This window comes from Anneissia japonica, unplaced genomic scaffold (assembly GCF_011630105.1).
Source record: "Anneissia japonica isolate Jap-2015-1 unplaced genomic scaffold, ASM1163010v1 scaffold287708_len1499824_cov190, whole genome shotgun sequence".
NCBI lineage: Eukaryota > Metazoa > Echinodermata > Crinoidea > Comatulida > Comatulidae > Anneissia > Anneissia japonica.
Window position 1 is genome coordinate 499,481 of NW_022752295.1, and position 21,845 is coordinate 521,325.

Below are 21,845 nucleotides of genomic sequence, written 5' to 3' on the forward strand. Positions count from 1 at the left end.
TTTTTAAATATTAAAAACTGGGGGAAAAGGTGGAAAGAATAGGCGGTTAGTCCCCTTCCCTCCCTCGGTTTTTAAATATTGAAAAATATGTATCTCATTAATGAACCGTTCCCGAGTTTTCGTCAAATACCTTTGTTGTATCTTAGAAAAATCAGTTGTACACCACATCAAAACATTCTTCCTTCAAAACCTGTCTTTAAGGCAAATAACTGCATTCAGTTTCAAGACTCAACTGAAATCACATCTGTCAATTTCTCTGTTTTCTTGCTTTCTTACTTCTTAAATGTACGATTAAGTTACATCTCAGGGGCAGATACAGTACAGGGCAGCCCCTCCCGTTTTTCCTCTAAATTTTAAAATTTCAATGCATATATTGAAATTAGTGCTACTAACTTACTTATTCTGAATATGTTGTGCCACCTCCAGGCCCCCGTTTGAAAAATTCTGGATCTGCCTCTGCACATGGATAATACTGTTCTTGCCGACCAAGTAGATCAAAGTGCTGGGGAACGGTGCAGTGACACCTAATTTGTTTATGGTTTATTTTTCTTTCTTTCTTAAGTTTAAGAACTTTGAGTCTATTTTTATTTGTCTATAATGCGATATATAATTCGATCCACTACCAAAAAAAAATTGCAGCCTGTTACTCTCAAGAACTTGTGTAATAGTTTGTACAATAATCCCAAAGATTTATATTTTTTCTTTTTTTTCTCTCACAAATGAAGAACTTATTATTATCTGAGAATTATTATAGAAAACTTTGTGGACAATTGATAATCATATTTTGCTACTTCTGTCCTGGCTTTTCTTTCGTGTTAACTTTCACTTGCAGTTCTGTCATCTGATATCATATCCATGTCCCTCATCATTAAATTTATATGATTTTGCCTAAATGTATCAGTGTAATAAAATTGGAGACATTCTTTATAAAACGCATATAACAATTTATTTGTCCAATCATAATCCTAAAACATCTGTTGCTTGTATTTTTGCAATTTTTGGTACACTTAACACCACTATATAAGCAAATGCATCAAAATACAGTTCTACGGTCAAACTTGCCTCATACTCTTTTAAACAAACTAATTTACAGTAGTCAAGCAAAGAAGCTTGTAAAATATCTATGTATGTACTATGCCTATGTATAAATTGGTAAAAATATAAAGATATATATACAATAGTCTATTTTAATTATGCACTTAAATAACATGAGATTCATACTTGTTTTGAGAGGAGTGCGCCCTCTTTCTGTAAATTATGTGACAGTTCTTTTGTAGGCTTTTAGCACTGTCAACCGAAACATAGAATATACAGTAAACACACCAACACAATGACATATAACTTAGAAAATGAGAAATATAAACATATATATGGGAAATAGAAGAATTTGTATTCCATTACAATATGACTTTGGCACAATATTAACAGCAACGCACACACACACACTTGATAACGGCAACTTATAATAGCAAAGATATGGAATGTATATTATGTGTCTCAACATACTACTACATAGTCCAAGTTTAGTTTTTATCAATATATTTTTTAATAGAATTATTCATACTTACATGAAAGCTATAAGAATTACTTATTATACACATATATACATATTGTGCATAGAAACATTAGAATACTATTAAGCAGCTTAATTTGTCCAATATACAGTACTTTGTGTTCAATATCGATTTTGTATTTTTTTTATCTTCATTTTCATAACGCTTGATATCTTTGGCAAAATTTAATTGTATTGTATTGTTGTTCATCGCCAATATAACTATTAACATCATCATCATCACCATCATAATTAGAAAACAATCAAGATTATCAATATCATCATCACCTGCATTCATCATCATCATCATCACCTTCATAATAAGAAAACCACTACTATTGCCATTTCTCATCGGCAACAATCGGGACTATTATCATCGTCATCACCACCTGCATTCTTCAAAATCAACACTCATCATTAACAGAAGGAAAAATGCATAGAAAGAACTCATAGATCTCTCTCTCCGTACTGACAAACTTCTGCTTGTTGAGCCTAGGTCTACAAGTTTATGAGGTGCTAAATCATTTGCGGTTGCAGCTCTTAAGCCTTTGAAATAAATTGTCACTTAATAGTTTTGTCTTGCTTGCAAACTTAATTTGTTGAGTTAAATATCGCCAATACTTGAGCACCTCTGAGTTTGAATAGGCCGGCCCCGGTGCCTCAAATTGCCTGTAGATGTGTATGGTGTGTATTTTTTTCCAGTAGCTTTGGTTCCTTCCTTCTGTAGCGCTTTGAGTAGTGCTGCAGTGGATACGTATGCTTTATAAATCTCATTATTATTATTAAAGACATTATTTAATAATACTAGAGTTTGACTTATAGAGCACATATTATGGAGACCATAAACAAAAGTAATACTTAATCAACCCTAAAGACATTCATAATAACCAGTCATACTCATGCATGGGAGATCTTATGTTTGCCCACTTACCCATGGATTGGAGGGTGGGGTTTAGATGTTAAAAACACGTCCCAACCACGCATTAAGGAGTGGGTTTAAAGGTTTTAACACCTCTCTTAAATAAACTGGAGGTGCATAAAATTTGAACACAATCTCGTGTATAAAAAATGAAAGGGGTTTGAATGAAACCTCAATGGCTTAGCTTGAACCCGTTTAGCAAAGCCTATTTTCCAGCGCTTCAATGGTTTAATTCGGACTGTCTATGCGTAGATCGTCTAGATGATGGTAAACTTTTTCCAGGGTATTAATGGCCTAGCTTAGACCTCTGCTTAGCAGAGCCTACTCGTGATGAGGGTCGATGGTTTTCCTGCAGTCGTACCTGCTTCTTCACCTGTCTCGTTGGCTTGGGACTATAAGATTTATATTTGCTTGTTTTCAATTGATCTGATGCAACAGTGACAGATGCAAATCACTGTCTTATCATTTGATTGATTGACTGACTGGGAGATTTACTTTTTTATTGAATGACTGATTCAACTTAGTACCTCGAAAGTTAAAATTCAAAAATGAACTTCTACTCTATAAAATATTTGATACTTCAAATTATAAAGATATGGACATATTCAACAACAAAAAATGTTCAATGAGAGGATACTACAACCATTCTATCACATTAAATCATAATTATAAATAAATTTTAAATAAATCAAATCAAATCTTTCTTTATTCTGAAAATACTCTTTCAATACATAAGTACTGGTCTCCCAAGAGCTCATTATGTATATTGTTCTTTTTCCTTGTATATTGTTATTTTTCCTTGTATATTTTTCTATTTCCTTGTATATTGTTCTTTTTCCTTGTATATTGTTATTTTTCCTTGTATATTGTTATTTTTCCTTGTATATTATTATTTTTCCTTGTATATTTTTCTATTTCCGTGTATATTGTTCTTTTTCCTTGTATATTGTTATTTTTCCTTGTATATTGTTGTTTTCCTTGTATGTAAGTGTCTGATCTCTCAAAAAAACAGTCAGTGAATATAAGATTGAATGAAGCATTGTGAAGCCTATGGAGTTGAGTGATTTTGTCATGAGAAAAAACCATGGTATTACATAGGATTGGAACCCTGGACCATGGTTTTGCAAGAGGTAAGCATCTTAACCAGTAAGCTATAATGCTGAATAATGTGGACACCACGATCGTACCTGAAAGTATACTTGATGCTCTTTCGTCTCCATTAAGGCGAACCTGTTCATCTTCGATGGCGGTAACATAATGCGAGTATTTCCATTCCACTTTCTCAATACTATCATCAAAGTCGTCTTCAAAAAACTCTGTCAAACTCTTTGATGTTTGCGTGGCAGAGGCATTGCTGTTACGATCATCTTCATATTCAGATACATAACCCTTTCTTGCAAACTCCTGATAAATAAGAAAGAATGAGAAAATTATTTTGAAACACTCCAAGACAGTAGAAAATATTGTACAATACTAACTACACAGGTAAAGTTAAAAAATAAATAAAATAAAGAGTGTAGGTTACCTTTCATAGTTATGGTTTAGTTTCTGTTAGTTTCTGGTTGGGTTTCTTGGAGTTTACATGTAAAAGTGTTGTTTTTTAGTTTGCTGTATTTCATTTAAATGGACATGACAGCAGACAAGCATAAAACAGAAGGACAACAAAAACTGAATGATGAGATAGAACTAGGAACTAAAATTGGGAAAGAAAATGCTAGAGATGGGGGATATAGATAAACATTGGAGGAAGCATTGGATCAACAAAGCAAGAGACACTGGCACTAAAATTCTGAGGATTTCGTCCAGCATTAAACTGATATGGATAATGATGAAGATGATGATGTAGATGATGATGATGGTGATAATGATGACAGTGATGTTGCTCTAGATAGTGATGATGATGGTAATTATAATTATGATTATGATATGTATCTGTTTTGTTTTGTGAAATAAAATATACTTTGATATTTGATATTTCACTACCTTATCTTGTTGGATCCTCTTTTTCTCCATTTCCTTCTTCAACTGCCTTTTCTTCTTCTTTTCCAGTTCATACAAAAGTTTCTCTTCAGCAACAGTGTTTTTGTATTTCAGGAACTCATTCCAATGAGGATACAAAACCCGAAACACTGTCAGCTATATGTAAAATAAGAAGTAATGAGATGAGAAAATAACATAATTTATAATAATTGTATTCAAAGACAAACATTGTGATTTCAATAAATTAAATATAGCATAGGTTTAAGTACACAGTTACATCATCAAATCATCACATCTTTATTTCAGCAGTTAAAGCCATATAAAATACAAAAAGGAAATGCAGGAAATAGAATAAAGCACAATTTAAATTCAAAGAATACACTAAACCCTGGGAAGTGTCATCCATTTTGATTGAAGCCCGGATTCTCTCCGAGACAGTATTGTTAGTTAAACAGTTTTAACTAACTTGTTTGTACTTTTTTCCAATCTACACATAAAATTATGGATGAATATACAGTTAGGCACACACTTTCCATCTATGCCAGTTCAAATGAAACATACTTTGCTTTATTATTGTCTGCGATCGAATGTGCAGCCTCTACTACATGTACGGTGTGAACAATGAATATGAGTTTGTGAAAGCCATATATGTATGTATTCATTTCACTGAGCCTTATCAAGGAATCCATATAAGCATTTAACTGAGCATCACAGCATGTATTTGAAAATTTAACTGAGCAAACATGGATAGCATCTAAACATTCATCTGAGTGTCACTGAATGCATCTGAGCATTGATTGAGGCTCACAAAATGCATGAAAATTTACCTGAGTTTCACGGAAAACATATGGTCCCATCTCTCTCGGTCGTTTCTCCAGCAGTCTCTCCGCTTGTTCCGGAGTGATATCAATCTGGAGTGAGGGCGGCATCTCAGAATCTATGAAGCATGCTAAGATTGTCTGGAACTTTTGGTGAATTAATGATTCCTCTGTATGGTTGTGGTACATCTCCTGATGAAACAAAAATACAGAAATTATTTTTTGAACAAAATAGCAATGCTTCACATGAAAAAGGAAATTTCAGAAACTATGCAATAATAAAAAAGATGAAACCTTTTATATTCCTTATAAGCTCAGCAGCATAACATTTAATTAATTATGAAAATTTGGTATACAATAGGTTACCTGGGGAGGCCAGAGAGTTACATAATTGTCATGACTAGTGGTTAATAATTAGCCTCCCCTTAACTATACTTAATCTATAGACATATAGCAAATAGAGAAAAAATAAATAAAATGCAAACAAGACAGTAAAGGGTTTAACTTTTAAAGTATTCAATTAAATTTTGTTTGAATGTCAGTATAGTTCAGTGCAAATCACCATTTTTTTATTTTTATATCACGTTCGCCTGTGTGGATTGTCCATAACAATAACACGCAGATTTATAACTGAAATAAAGCTACTGCTAGTATAAATGAACACAATTTAAAATGTGAGAAAATAAGACTTTGATGAACATAAAAGCCCATAAAAAGGTATTATTTGGAAGATTAGCCCAACATTTGGCTCCGTTTTTAGCCAGCTAGATACCATAAAGAGCAGCAAAAAGTAGGAATTCCGACAGTGGAACAAGGAAGTTGCTTTATACACCCAACATACGAAAAACTTCCAAAAATCTCCTCAAACTTGGGGAGGTTGTCTCATACGCGGATCGCTAAAATATACGGTATGCAAATAAGCTTGGGTTAAATCAGTTTAATACGCTAATGTATAAAATACTTGCTTTGAACTTCTGTACTTCCAGCCAGAATAAGATGTCATTCTCCAAGTTATCACCGCGCACTGACACAAATTTACACAACTGGCGGCATGTGACCGGGTTTAACAGAGCATGACGGAATGCTATGATTTCCCGGGATGATGACGCCCACTTGCCTTCCAAAAGCTATCAAAAAAAAAGGAGAATAAATCCAATTCAATTATGATTTATTAGTATGAGTGACTTACTTAATATTGTAAAATCTATAAAAAGCAAATTGAAATTGTGGTATCAGTATTAGCACAACTGATAAAAAACAGTCAAACTAATATTACAGTACCAATAATTGAACACACTTTTACAATTTATGTTAAAAGTTCTAAACAAAATAGTAACTTGTGGTTTTCAAATTATGTAAGATAAATGTATCCATTATTGATGGAAAAAACTTCTTAATTTTGCTTTAATATAGTAAAGATGCTTTGTGATTTTGAAATAAATGATAGACAATCTCCGATACATAAATACAAACATATAAATACACAAAAATATCTCTACAATACCAACAATTGATATACTGTGAAAATTTGTCACATAGTGTACCTTATAAATAGCCATTGAACGCTTCTTCTTTGCAAGAAGCAAATCGTCCACAACTTCATCAATCTTCAGTAGTGGCTTCATACGCTCATAAAAACCATCTGTTGCCAGATACATGGGAAGCCATTTTTGTTCTAAACGTTCACGGACATACTTCTGAGCTTCGATGAGGATCTGGGTAGGGGGACGATCTAAAAGTATCTTGCCCCAACCTCCACCAGCTTGCATAACCTGAACAGATAACAAAGTTTCATGTATTATTTGCTACCATGGTTTTCTATTGTGAACTGAAGTAATATTTCATAATATTAAACAACAATTATATATTCAACGTTACATATTCTGTATTATTTGCTACCATGTTTGTCTATTTTAAAATGAAGCACTCAGGGGCGGATTTATGGGGGGAAGGGGGCTGCCCCTCCCCTTTGGAAAGTTAAAAAAGGAAAAAAACAAAGAAAGGAAAAGAAAAAAAAATTATCGCCCAAAACAATTTAGAGATTATTTTTGGTCGTCTGGAAAACAATAATTTTGCAGGGGAATGCCCGGACCACCTAGGGTGGGTAATCTCAATCGGCCCACCATCAGCCCCTAACTTTTTGGAAATCTCTGGATCCGCCCCGGGTAAAATCTTAATACCTGGTGCTGCTGCTGACGAGTAGCTGGGCTGTTAGGACCAAAGAAATACTTCTTGTTTAGGTAGCGGATTTTAATATCCTTTGCTTTCTTGTCTCGCCGAAGGTTGTCAATATGTGGTGTACGTCGAAACGATTCAATGTCCATCCAACATAGAAGATCCGTAACACCATAATTGTCCTCTGTAATAAAGGCAAATAATTATTATTGTTTATTGAGTTTTACAAACATAGTTTCTATCAATGACAATTTTAAGAATACTGAATGATATAACTAAATGCATAATACAAGTAATAATATTGAAGATGAGGATGATAATGACGATGATGAATATGGAAGATGGTGACGAAGATAATAATAATGATGATAACTGTGTATTTGTCGTTTTGATAGCAGTACTTACGATAATGACGATAGTGGTGATGATGATTATAATACCGTATACAAACATTTTTAACGTGCCAATTTCAAGACAAATGATCAAAGGCACAGAAAGTATACCATGAGTAGAGTGATGATGATGATTACCTAGGCTCCTTCGCAGCTGTGATCATTTAATATTTTCACTTCATGTCCTTATTAATACTTCCAGTATCTCAACTTATCTACCAAAAAATAAATTAAATTTAACAAACCCAGAAAATGCCTGAAGTGTTCAAGTTCGAGTCTGTTGTGGATGAGCTTATTGAAGTCAAAATCTTTAAATTCTTTTGGTACTTTATCCCTGAGTGATTGATAGTAAGCAGCATGTTTCGTGGCATCATCTTCTGGTCCAATATCTGGAGTTGAGATTCTCTACAATGAAAGAATACCTGTCATTAAACACAGTACACTATCAAATTAATAGAAGACCATTCAACACACTAAGAAAGCCAATTAGCCGTGATTTCTGAAAGGGGTTGGTTCTACTTTTGTTTTGAAAAGCCATCTACACTAGTAACAAATATTGTACAAAAGATAGCAAAATTGTCAGCCTTCTTTACATCTATAATTTATCAACACAAAAAGGGCATTTGATAAGAGAAGGTTTCTACCTCTTTAAACATGGTTCTCCTCTGCAGCCGCCTCAAATATCTAGACTCCTTTGACTCAACTCGCCTTTCCTCTTGAGTCATCTCAATCTGAAGAACATGCAGAAAAGAAATTGCTTACAGTGCAGTCTGGGGGCCACTTAGAAAGTGATTAATTTTGCTATTGGCAATCTGGTCCACCTCCTGTGTTTTTTTGAATATTGTATTTTATAGGAAGTGATGAAATAATTGAAATAAAATGAAACAGTCCAAATAAAATTTAGCAAATATGACTATGTTATATATTGTCCTACTGACCTTATCATACAAGCGTTGATCACTGTTTTTCATCTCGGAGAAAGGCTTTGTCAACATCTGAAGGATATGTTCTTCTGCGCCATCAAAGAGCTCTTCAAATGGTGGTGATATTTCACGATGTATTTGCGTTTGGATTGCTTTAGAGCAGCCTATGTTGTAATAGGCACCAGGAACAATATGCTTTCCAAAGATTGCCTGTAGCACAAGTAAAATATGAATACAATAATGAATACTATAATAATGTAATAACAAGGTCAAAAATTATAATAAAAGTAATATTCTTATTTTACTGTCAAGGAACAGTGGCAATTATTAATTTTTTCCAGGTAGGTATTCATGAAATAGACATTATAACTAGTCATTGGTATAATGCTCTGTCTGGATTATCAAATTTTCTTTGACAAAAAGCTGTTGTATGCCCATATATAGTCTTGATGTGCCTATATATGGTCATGATGTGATGTCATCATTACTATATTTAGGCATGCCACATGTTTTTGTCAAATAGAATTTTATAGTCTGATCAGTGCTTAAGATTAACAATGGACCTACAGTTTACTGTTTAACCCTTTATTAATAACTAAAAATCGGTTTTTGTGACAAGTGACTGGTTTGGCTTGCCATTACCACATGTGCAACATGTGCGTTTATTGGAAAACACGCTTGTTAAACACACGGGTATTCCTGTATCCATTCTGATCGGTCAGGTATTAAATTTGATTGACACTCTGGAAGGGTTCATAAGACTTTCAGTCACAGTATTTGTGGCAAAGACGAGTTAAACAGTAAAATGAAAGCTATAAAATGGTAAAAGAATCATTTAAATCCAACATTCCCTTATAAAGTTACAAGAGTTTAAACATACAGCTGTTTAAAGAACAATATATGAGAAATCAGCCTGTAAAGTTTATGACTTTCTCAGGCAGAAACCAACACCAAATTGTCAAAAATTGAAACATTAAACATTGAAAATAGGGAAAACAGCATAGAACGATGTATTGATATATAAAGGTTAGTTTTGTGCAATGAAATAGATTTCCAAATTGTTGACATTCCAGCATGTGTTGGTTATTATCTCTGAAACACGATTTGCGACGAGTGACTGGTTAGCTTGTCTTTACCACATCTGAGTGCTCACAATGGATGGGTGGGCACATTCTCAAGTTATACCATACCTGTGCTTTCCTATTCAAAACATATTCACTGAATGTTTCTGAGAAGAAGAGTGTATGATATTCCTGTATATCATGCCAGCAGTGAAGACAATTAATCAGAACCTGGGATGAGGAAAGAAAAAAATTATTGAATGGATATATGCAAGATAACAAAAACTACTAACTAAATCCTTTGCGAGCCACTGGGGCTCATAGGGCTGGAGCTAATCCTCAGTTTCTGTAGTGTGAAGCGGATGAGAGTTGTACTCCCCCTGGACGGGACACTAGTCCATCGCAGGTTAGTCCCCAACAGATTGCTGGAACCCATTGATACAGCTGGGTGGACTGAAGCAATGTAGCTAAAGCGCATTGCCCAAGGACACAAGCGAATCGGCACAGCGGAGACTCGAAACCCCGACCTTACGATTGAAAGTCTGAACCTCGACCGCTGCGCCAAACTGCCGAAAGATAACAAAACATAACCTCAATTTATGACACAAGATATCAAGTTACGTTGGGTAATATGCACTCTAATCGAAGGAGCACTCAGAAAAAAAAAGGTGATTTGGTGCGTCATCTATTAGACGAGCACATCTGAGAGCAGCAATTTGTTTCTAGTATCTAGTTCTTATTGTTAACTGTACTACTTTGTTTTATTAATATAGATAAATTTTTATTTCTTTTTTATATTTCACTGATACTGTGAAAAAAACAACAATCATCCTTCCATCTAACATCTTTTACCACCTACTTTGTTTATAATCTACACAGGAAACTGCAATACCACCAAATGACAGATTTTTCATTCTTGTGAGTTTAAAGATGGTGTATGATGTGTTAAGTGCTTATTTTTATTTATGTATTTTTTGTACACGAATGGATCTACAGTATAAAGTTTATTTACCTTGTTTCCTAATTGTTCTAAGTATGTCATAAAAAATCCTCCAGCTTTTTTCTCAAACATCAAACCATCTAAAAGGTCCTCCATTCTCCTTCCACCCAGAAAGTCGCTCTCTTCAGACGCCTTGCTGCTAACAGCTGAACTTGGCCTAGAAACTGGCCTAGGGAGACTAAAATAAGAGAAAGTATAAAAATCAGAGACAGGTGATAGTGCTATGTTAGCTGTTACTCCTGCTGGCCTGATATATGTTTGTTAATTAACGCAAATAAATTAAATGTTTGCTGGTTAAAATGGTACAGGTGTATTATTTGGAATGTACTGGTTAAGGTTGGTTGACTTGGTGGTTATGGTTGGTTAACTGGTTTAAATCTTGGTTAATAGAGTTGTTCGACCATGCCTATCACATTGTAATGATGGCTGTTGTATGAAATTGTTGCCCTCTTCACCTTTACCTGAAGTTGTTGAGCTGTATAATTGCTGTGCTGTTGTATGGATGGCTTGGTCTGGTATAGTACATTTTTAGTAAAAAATATTGAATAATTCAAAGGTAAAATATTCTAAAACGATGTAATATTAATAAATCAAACTACATTAAAAATGAGTAAAATATGTATTATAACTACTTGCTTAGCTTTGTGTTTGTGATATCAGTATATCATGTCAAAACTTTATAAATGTATGATGGTATATCATTTCAAAACTTTCCAAAATGTACTATAACTTCAATTACTGCAAAACTACATTTTTTATAAAGTTATACATTCTTTAAAATTTTAGTTTACTCTGTTAGAAACTTTGCATACTTACACACTTGATAAATTTTTTGTCTGATTGGTTCCAGATTCCTCAGATATTGATCTTGTATGCAACCTACTTTCAGACATAGTGCGTTTAATGTGATCTTTCCTAAGTACCGGCTGAGCAGATGCGGGCCGGCCTAATTCGGACTCACTATGCTTCAAAGTTGGTCTTGTACGAGCACTATTCACCCGGCCTGCCTGCGGCTTCTTACTTCCTGGTGGCAAGACCTTCTGTTCTTTGAGGTCTTCTTGCTGGCTTTCTGGGCCACTTTTCTGACGTGATGATGGTTTTGGCATTAGGCCTTGTAAATTGTTTGATAATGATAAATTTGGAAAGGTGCTGTTGTTTATTGTTGCAGTGGAAACCTCTTTTGGTAAAGCTGATTTAAACTAAAAGACCAAAACAGAAAATAACAGTAAGGCATTGAAAATTTGTACGGCTACTAAAAATTCTTGGTTGACTGTTTCTTAGCATCTTACCTGTGGTACTGTATCTTTCTTCATTTTTGGCATACAAGTCTTGGGTCTCAGAGGTAGTAAGGTGACAGCCTTTGGCTCCGGATTTGGTATTGACTTTGGACGGTTTAATTGCTGCCTGTGGTACAGGTAATTCTTTGTTGGATTGCACTTGTAATGTTCCCTCATCAGGAATCTTGGAGCCCTGAAAAATAGAAAGAGTTCCTTAAATTTGAGAAAAGTAAATTCACAAATTTTGATTAGTTTTCATTTTAATTTCCAACTAAATATTTTCCATGATTTACACGCAAATTATTGTTAGCCTATTAGTTGTGAGTGAAATACATTTGTGTTTTGAGTGAAATAAAATTGAGTTTTGAGTGAAATGAAATTATGAATATGAATTAAGTCTTAAATCTCTTCTTACCAGTATAAAAGCAGTGGTTCTGCAACTTTAGGCTGGATTTTCTGAAGCTCTGCAAATGACTGCCACTTGTGGGACTGGGAGAACCCTAGCTTTTGCTGGACCTCTCTAGATAGTTCACACAAACTTCCAGAATTTACATACTTCTCTCGTAATTGACCTATAAACCTCAATTTCCAAAATAATGGTTTCATAAAATGATTTAGATTAAGTATTACAAATAAAACAAAAACTGTTAAAAGATTGGAGTAAAACGGGTGTTGGCTAACTTTTACCCATGCCAACTCGTACCCACTTTGGCAAACCCGTACCCAAATTTAGGTCAACTCGTGCCCAAAATTGGCTAACTCGTACCCACATCTATTCGTATGTTTACTTTGACATACGAGTTGTGGGTACAAGTTTGCATGGGTACAAGTTATCCTGTATTCATAAGATTGTTATGGCATGCGTTGTTATGAAAATATTTTATTAAGGACTTAGTAGTCCTCCTCAGGATTGCACTGTTGCCTAAGCCAATTACGAAAAAGGAGCTAGAATTTGTACAATAAAAATGCCTACTTCATTCAATACTGGCCAGCCTACTATAGGTGGTGCCATTGTTATAATTATTACTTACTGGTTTTGGTTATCCTCTTCTAATATATTATTCGCTCTATCAAGGTCTAACCACAAGCTCCAATATTTCTCGCCCATATTCCCGCATAAGAAGTTCTTAAAGGCGTCAATGCCTTTCTTGTTGCTCAAATCATAGGTCTTGGCACGTGGAAATATAGCATCATCATCCTCTTCCTCATCACTATCAATCAATGAGTCTTCTTCAATAGAGTCTTTCATGGAGGAGGTTGTGGACAAAGTTGATCCCACTTGCAAAGTTTGTTTCGGGACTGTTAACAAGTCTATACTCTCTGCAGACGTTGCCCTAATCACTATGTTGTTAAGTGAGCCTTCCTCAAGATCTACCGACCTTACTGTTTTCAATTTGAGTACATTTTCATCTAAATAATTATTTATTTCCTCCTCACTGCAGCTTGTTACAAGCCTTAGCGCACACTTGATGGCATGAGTAACCGTAACCATAGCAAGTTGATCTACATTATCAACAGTGATTGTTTTTATTTGCGAATTCCCCATCTCGCCGTCATTTTTTCCATCTTCAGAATTGATACTACCCTCATTGTCTGCTTTTTCGCTATCAGCTTTCTCGCAATCAACACCACTTTCACCACCTTCTGAAGAAGCATCATCTGCCCCTTCATTCTCTGTGTTTTGTTTAACAACTTTTAAATGAACAGCACCCACATAGTTCCGTTTTTCACTCTCAAGGACTACACAACACTGATCCCCAATTGGTGGCCTCCACTGGGTTGGTGATGGAGATCGTAATTTAGGAGGATTATCAAATAACTTATTATTACTGATGACATCACCATCAAAGCTAAATGTTTGCGAATGTGGAGGTATTGAAAATGAGTCCTGCCTGCGTGGACTCCAAACACCACTGTCTATCGTACTTACGACGTCCTTGCTACTAAGCACACTTGGTGGCCGCGCACTTGTAGGTCGGGAACTTGATGATTTTTCCTCTATGGCGGATGGACGGATTATTGTACTTGAAGTTGTCTGTGTGTCAGTGACGAGTTTGACATCATTGTACCAATCGTCTGTCTGAGTGGGATGGGTTTCCCCGAGGCAAATAAACATATCACGAAAAGTGAGCGCTTTCTTATCAACATAAACCGGTTTTGTTGTTACAGATGGTTTTTCAATCCCAAAAGGTTTATAAGATGAGTCAATAATAAGGTTTAGTGGTTTTTCCTCTTTAGCTGCAATCTGTAACAAAATAAAACAATTTATTATATTACTGTTCTGTATATTTTAGGTTCGTTGATCATAAAACATTGAGAAGCATATGATGCAGTGGTAATCTTCTGGCTTGCAACCACAATGTAAATTAGGCTCTGTCCAGATGATCAGATTTTCTTTGACAAAAAACTGCTGTATGCCCATATATAGTCATGATGTGCCTATATATGGTCACGATGTGATGTCATCATGACCATATTTAGGCATGTGACATGTTTTTGTCCAATAAAATTTGATAGTCTGGACAGGGCTTTAGAGTTGAATACTGGTCACATTTCCAGTGTCCTTAACTTTATTTACAATTTTCTCTCTCCACCCAGAAATATAAGTAAATACAATATAAAATGCCAGAGATCCCAAGTCTCCCGAAAATCTTGGGTTTCTCCCGATTTTTATTAATAATCTCCCGATTTTTTTTAAATATCCCGAAAATTTCACGAAAAATGTGATTTCCACGATGTCATAGAGAAATGAAACAAAATTTCTTATCTTAAGCCAATATACTATGGCGCTCACTCAGCCTTAAAATGTCGTAAACAAGACCAGGGAGTTGTTATTTAAGTTGTTTATCAAAATAACAACTCCATGGCAAGGCAGGCCTAGTGGTAGAATCGCCTTGTTTATCCTCCATGTTACGATCTTTTTCATCCGCGCCGACCTCAATCAATGAGATGGCTGTCAGTTGAGTAAATAAATTTCAACAAATTAACGAAATTAGAAATCACATGGGAATGGATGCCCCAAGTTTTTTCGCCGCGAAGATTTGGAACTTTGTAGAATCGGTGCATAAAAAATACTTTTTCTTTCAAGTAAGCTTCAGTTCTTTCATAACAATACTAAAAAAATCATAGTAGGTTTTGGTACTAAGTAGTCTTCCGAAAAATGAAATTTATTTTAATATCAATCCCGAAATACATGGTAGGCCTAGGCTCTATCTGCACTGCAGGGTATGTGTGTTGTGTTGAGTGGGGGTCTGTGTGTAGTGGTGGTCGTGACTCTGCGGCCTTAGGCCTAGTTACGCATGTAAAGATGGAGCCTAGCGAGGCAGGATTTAATGTTTTTTCATGGCATTATGTACCATTTATTATAGGCTAGACATATATAAATGCTGACTTAAAACATGTAGTATGATTTACTAACTAAATTAAAATATATATATATTTTTTCATTTTTCAGCAAACGTGTGGATCTTGCAAGTTGCAGTTACCTTGCTAGAATTCTATGTTCTTTGAAGAGATATAGTAAATCAGCCATAGCCGCTAATATGCTAATGAACCAAGCAAAGCCTTGTTGACTGCTGCCAAGAATGCTTTACTAGCAAAATAAATAATAATATTTATAAATTTATATTTTAGGCCAACTGCAATGTGTAAACAAATATAAAATTGTTAAATAAAAGTAAACAAATTGATGAAAATTGTTTGTTTTCTTCATTTTGTGTAATACTTTCATGTTGCACAGCGTCACAGTGCGTCACTACAGGAGGCGATCGCTTCACGAAAAAAATCTCACTATTTTTTGGTTTTCAAACTTGGGATCTCTGAAATGCACATATTTCAGAGTATATCAGTAATAACTTAATGATGCAATATCCTACTAATTCTCAGTCAGTATACATCCAAATTGAAGTAATGGCCTCCTACTGTATACAAACAACATTTCTGGAATGGCATCCTCTCTTTTCACTAAACTTTATATAGAATTTCTCATTTCTTAACAACTGAAACCTTGATGTGTTGTAAAGATATATTCTAATCAATTCACTTTTAATTTGCTGCAAAAAGCCAGCAAGTGCTATTGTGTACATATAACGATGGAGATGTAAAACTAAATTATACAATCACACAATGAAATGCACAGGACAACATGTTGTAATAAATTATTTAAGCCTCAATCAATAAAATAAAAAAATACAACCATCTTGTAAGTCTGATTATGACTCAACAAACCATACAGTCTCTTTCTATAAGTGACTGTGGATTGCAATATTGAAAATATTATAACACATTGCTACAAGAAATTTTGAAATGTGAGATCACAGATAATTTAGTAGTCTCTGTAAACACAAAGAACTTTGCCGTACACAGGGGACAATTGTATGACAGTTGTGACTGATGTTAAGTTTAGCGAAAATCAGTTATGCTGCTCTCTTATGTTTTAAACATTTTAAATGTTAAATGTACTTATTTTATTACTATCATTTCAATAATTGTGAACACGTAAATATTCAATGGCAACACCAATTGGAAGATTATGCAGACATAGAATACTTTACCTCTGCTTGAGATATGAGTTTCGCAAGTCGGTACTCGAGGTAAAGATCTGATTGCAAAAATGCAGGCACTCTTTCTTCCTTAATCCATTGGATGCCTTGTTCTTTGTTCAGACACTACAAACAGTAAAGTGGTATTTATTAAAAGTATTCAGTATTTTGATATCTAATCATATCATTTATATATTTTTGCAAACAATAAACTAAGTAAAAGGAAGCCTTAACTGTCTGGAGACTCTCCTCATACCACTGTAACTGAACAGAATATGACCCTGGTTCTTAATAGGCGGCCCGCGGGCCAAATTTGGCCTGCAGAGTAATTCAACTTGACCCATGAGATAAGACAAAATAAAAGAAATATATATAAAACAAATTAATGATATATATATACTGTCTCTTATACACATCTAGATGTGTATAAGAGACAGACTTAGAACACATTATTGGGGAGATATGCCTAACATAAACGTGAAAACAAATTGGACCAATAAAGTATTAATCTAACCCTACAGACAAGCTAAACCTACTCCTAATATTCAACATTATCATTTGATGAATACACTTTCAATGAAGTAAAAACCAAAATGCAAACCCTGGGTCATGTGCACTAACAACTTTACAGGAACACGCTTGGAGATGTTTAAAAAAAAAATATGAGCAAGCTATAAAAGGCCATAAATTGAATATAGGCCTACATAAACCAACTTATGTTCCGCTAAGTTCTGTTTCTCTGGCATGTTCTGTTCACTGTGTTTCATCAATAGTGTTTGAACTTACTTGTACATTGTTAATAAAAACTTGTTATAGGCCTACCAAGAACAGTGCCCATAAAAATACACTGTGTACAATGAGGAAAATAATTACCAAATGTTACAGGTAAAATTAAGTTCATATTACTTGTATTAAAAAAAAAATGTGTCTAGACTCTTAACTTAAGCTTTTTTTATTGGGATCAATCATATTGGTAAAGGGCCCTCCAAAACTGACTAACATCTCTTAACTGATGACGCGTCCCATAGAAATTAATCACCCAGGTAATTTTAACAATTGTTTCCAACTCAGCGGAAATTACCTTTGGCCGTGAGATCAACTCTAAAAAATGTTTGGGCCTTTCAAACAAATTAATTAAGAACCAGGGGAATATAATAATATACTGCTTTCAATTATATCTGAAAACACAAATTTTATGTTTTGAGATATAAGAAAACAAAACTGAATCGAATACAGGTTTCTATGTACTATATGAAGATTATTTGTTTTTAAGTATCGAGCAACTGTATATTTCAACTTTAATTATATTATTAAAATTAAGTTACATTGTATCTCTTTCTCAACCTCCTTTATTATCATTCTGCACAATTATCTCTGCATCTTCAAAAATTCTCCTATCACTCTTAAGATTGCGAATCTAATCTTGAAGTCAATCTATAACTAAGACCACATTCACTATGGAAAAGGGCAGCTTTTGCTAAACTGTAAAGATGGGAAAAATTAAGATTTTGCAGGCATTGACTTGGCATGTCTAAACACTATTCAAAGGTCATTTTAGCTGGCTCAAGGACCCCATTCCATAATTGTTATTTAATGTAAAAATCTTTATACTATACCTGAACTTGGAATGTTGTTTTTATATCTGGTTCCTCATCACCATCACTATCACCAGCATACTTGACTTTAGGTGGGTTCTTTTCACTTATTACTTGCTTAGTAACTTGGTACATCTGATTTGGTGACTGCTTAGATCTTACTGCTGCTTGCATCTGACTCTTAAGCTCTTGCTTGGCATCGGTAACCACCTCAAAACCGCCGCGATCTTTGTTGAACACTAACGGTTCTGGAAAAGTCTACAGTAAGAAAGGTGAATATTAAATTATTATATTTGTGTAGTGTGCAATATATTGACAGTTTCAATCAATGAGAAAACAGTAACAACAATGGCAAAATTAATGTAATATTTAAATTTAATTTAATTAATTCAATTTCATTAAAAAAATTTTTTATCGAAGTGAGAGCTAATTTTATCTCATAGTAGAAAAGTTATGATCTGGGAATCTAGAATTTGAAAAAGGTTCAATGAAAAACAACCTTATTTTTTATTTTATGAACTTTACTGTTGATTATATTAGGCCTATTACTGAAATTATGTTTCCTACACCTTTATGGCTCCCTAATAGACAAGGTTTTCAAAGTGGGTTTTCAATACCAAGAAATTTAAAAACTATTTTGAAGAATTGCTGAAGTATTAAAATAAAGAAAAAATACCAATTGTAGTACATACCGGCAACCTTAGAAATGCATTGAAATATTCAATAAATAAATTATCTGTTGCCAAGAATTCCTCCTGTAAAAAAAAAATCAAAGATTTCAAACATTTATCATACATTTAAAACATTTTCTACAAAAAAAAAAAAAATGCAATATAAACACATCCATTTTTCAGCACAGTAAACTTTCATATAGAACTAAAATGCACTCCAGGATCTTGTTGGATTTTCACATAATCAAAAACCACTCCACACTCTATGCATCAAAATAATAATAACAATAATAAAATAAAATCATGCTTCTCCAAAAGTTATCAAAGCACTGAAAATGTGGTTTGTACAGAACATTGGGGTCCAACTCCCTTTGATGAATGGATAACCCACAACATAATAGATAAGTAAATAAATCAAGATAAGGAAACTGTCACACACTAGTGATACAAAAAAAAAAACTATTTAATAAATAACTCAAGTCACATTCTATTGATCTGGTCTTAGCGGTATGTACAACATCCATAATTCATACATGTAGAATGTGTAGTAAAATATAAGAATGGGATTTACTGATTAAAAATTATCAACAATATAACACATTCACAAAGATCAACAATAAAAAAATCAATGTTTTAGTTTGCACACACTTGCAATTAGGTAATTAGCCTTCTGTACCAGGAGAGTACAATAGCACATTATGTGGAGATTAAACCCACCTTTATTATACAGTATTGTGTAAACTGCAATGGTGGCATACTGGGGGTCACTCAAATTATTTAAGAATACCTATGGACTTTAACTAAGTAATTAAGAGATTACAAAATCAACAAGTAAGTGGTGAGCTCTCCCACTGCTACATTATCCAGCACAATAAAGATTAACCATAGGTTTATTTGCACAGCTGTATTAAGGTCCGAATAGTCTGAAGTCTAAAAATATTTATTTCACACAAACCTAAACATACATACAAACATAAATTTAATATTAACATTATGAGTGTGAAAAAGGACACCACAAACACGCTAGGCATTCATACTGTGCCAGGAGTGGTCACAATGTGTTGGGAGGGGGGAGGAAGCCCTGGGACTGTGGAGAGATGTTTCCCCACCTGTTGGGGTGAAAAAAAAACCACAAATTGTTGGGGAGAAAAAATAATTATGTATTTTCTACAGTAGATTCTAAAATCGATAAAAGGCTTTGAAACTCCTAAATTGTCCACCTTTAGCTGGCCTACCTGCTGGAGCTACCTCTGCTTGTATTCAAATTCATTGATGATTTCCAGCACACAAATTTGCTTTGAACCAAGAATACAGACCTGTTCTAATTTCACATACAGTACTCAATCTAATAAAGGTTTTGTTTCAAAATTCTTAATACTATTGGAAAAAGAATTTGGCTACGTTAAGTACCAACATCCTAACATGAAATACTTTATTGAAATTCATTACAAAAAATCGTTAACTTAAGTTCCAAATTAATAGGTGATCAATTACGTAGCTTATCTTGTTTTTGTGACAAGCAAATTTTAGAAAAAAATAAAAGAATTTTACAAAATGTAACTCACGCTATGTTCAGTGAGTTCGAGCTTTTGCCTCATGGTCGCCGTTTTCGATGTCCTGCATGCAGAACTAACCGGAAGAGAAATTTATTCGTGCCCGTTGCCATTTGACTTTTAAACAATAACAAACTAAATTTGTAAGTGATTGTATTGTATTAAGATACAATGCATTTTACGCTTGTAATCCAAATTCCTTTGAATTTTATTGTATTTTATGATGTAATGCTCTTTTTTTTTTTTTTTTAAATCTTTTAAAATCTTTTTAGCTTGTAATGCAGACCCTTTTATTGAATTGCCCTACGTGGGATGAATAAAGATATATTGTATTGTATTGTATTGTATTGTATTGTATCGTAATTTTATCAACATAAGATAAAAGAAGTTGAATATCCAAGATTAGAAAAGTAGGCCTACAATAAAATCACATACAAATGCAATATTTGATGCAGTTTTAAGATGCATTAAACTGTACTGTAGGACCCCAGCAGATATTTAGATTTCAAACTCAACCAACATTACCGTAATCTGGATCTATTTAAATAAAGGGCTAACACCCTTTCTTTATTGTTGTTAAGCAACCATAACAAAATGATTTGCACATGTACACACTTAGTCTCCATGGAGTTTAGAAGTACCCTGAAAAAATTTTGTATGGCAGTATGTTTAAGGCAACCTGCTAAATCAGGATCATCTATTGCCTTTTGTCCACCTTTATAATTCAAACAATGTACTAGCACAGTATAGGCCTATCTGAAGTAAATAATTTCAATTTGGCTAATTCCTAATTTATTGCAATTGTAAAACAGAATGCGCAGGTTAAGTTTTTCACTATCCAATCACAGGCGTTACATTTTGACCATGTCAGAGTTTACCCTTGGTCTTGGTTAAATAATCCATCGCAAACAAGGCTTTGGTCACATGATGTACACCCTGAGGTTCAAAGGTCAATTAATTTTACTAATTCACAAAATTAATCAACCTTTAGCATTACAAATTATCACTTTTGATTACATACTGCAGCATGGGGAATTTATTATCTTCTAAATTCAGAATACAGTACTAACATAATATACATTAAAAAAACTGCTATAAAATCAGCATAATTAATGCTATGCTGCACTCTGGAAAAGGAGTCATAGTAAAGAATAATGTAGACACAGACATGCTGCCATGTCAGGGCATTAATCAAAAAATTACACTATTCAGATACATTAATGTGCAATTATTACATTAGCAACTATATTGATTCAAATGAAAATGTTGCAGTTGTCATGTAGCACTATCCTCTGTGACAGTAACAATGAATAGTTGCTATGCAACGGTTAATTGAACTGGAATTACTAATTAACAACTGGAACTAATTCCAATTACGGTCATTGTAT

At 33.9% G+C, this 21,845-nt stretch overlaps 1 protein-coding gene across 1 annotated transcript in view; it reads right to left on the reverse strand.

Annotated features, from left to right (window-relative positions):
- Positions 1-2,757: 2,757 nt before the first annotated feature.
- The window catches only part of LOC117122214 (regulator of G-protein signaling 22-like), a 28,978-nt gene continuing 9,890 nt past the window's right edge, over positions 2,758-21,845 (reverse strand). The window contains exons 3-21 of the mRNA XM_033267724.1: positions 18,926-18,988; positions 18,255-18,491; positions 16,651-16,764; positions 13,129-14,342; positions 12,513-12,677; positions 12,110-12,290; positions 11,637-12,019; positions 10,833-10,998; positions 9,950-10,051; positions 8,775-8,969; positions 8,481-8,567; positions 8,082-8,241; positions 7,450-7,628; positions 6,814-7,041; positions 6,235-6,396; positions 5,279-5,461; positions 4,455-4,607; positions 3,659-3,875; positions 2,758-2,897 (exon numbers count right to left, since the gene is read on the reverse strand). Coding sequence (XP_033123615.1) covers positions 2,758-2,897; positions 3,659-3,875; positions 4,455-4,607; positions 5,279-5,461; positions 6,235-6,396; positions 6,814-7,041; positions 7,450-7,628; positions 8,082-8,241; positions 8,481-8,567; positions 8,775-8,969; positions 9,950-10,051; positions 10,833-10,998; positions 11,637-12,019; positions 12,110-12,290; positions 12,513-12,677; positions 13,129-14,342; positions 16,651-16,764; positions 18,255-18,491; positions 18,926-18,988 — 4,329 coding nt within the window. The remainder of the gene's footprint in view (positions 2,898-3,658; positions 3,876-4,454; positions 4,608-5,278; positions 5,462-6,234; positions 6,397-6,813; positions 7,042-7,449; positions 7,629-8,081; positions 8,242-8,480; positions 8,568-8,774; positions 8,970-9,949; positions 10,052-10,832; positions 10,999-11,636; positions 12,020-12,109; positions 12,291-12,512; positions 12,678-13,128; positions 14,343-16,650; positions 16,765-18,254; positions 18,492-18,925; positions 18,989-21,845) is intronic.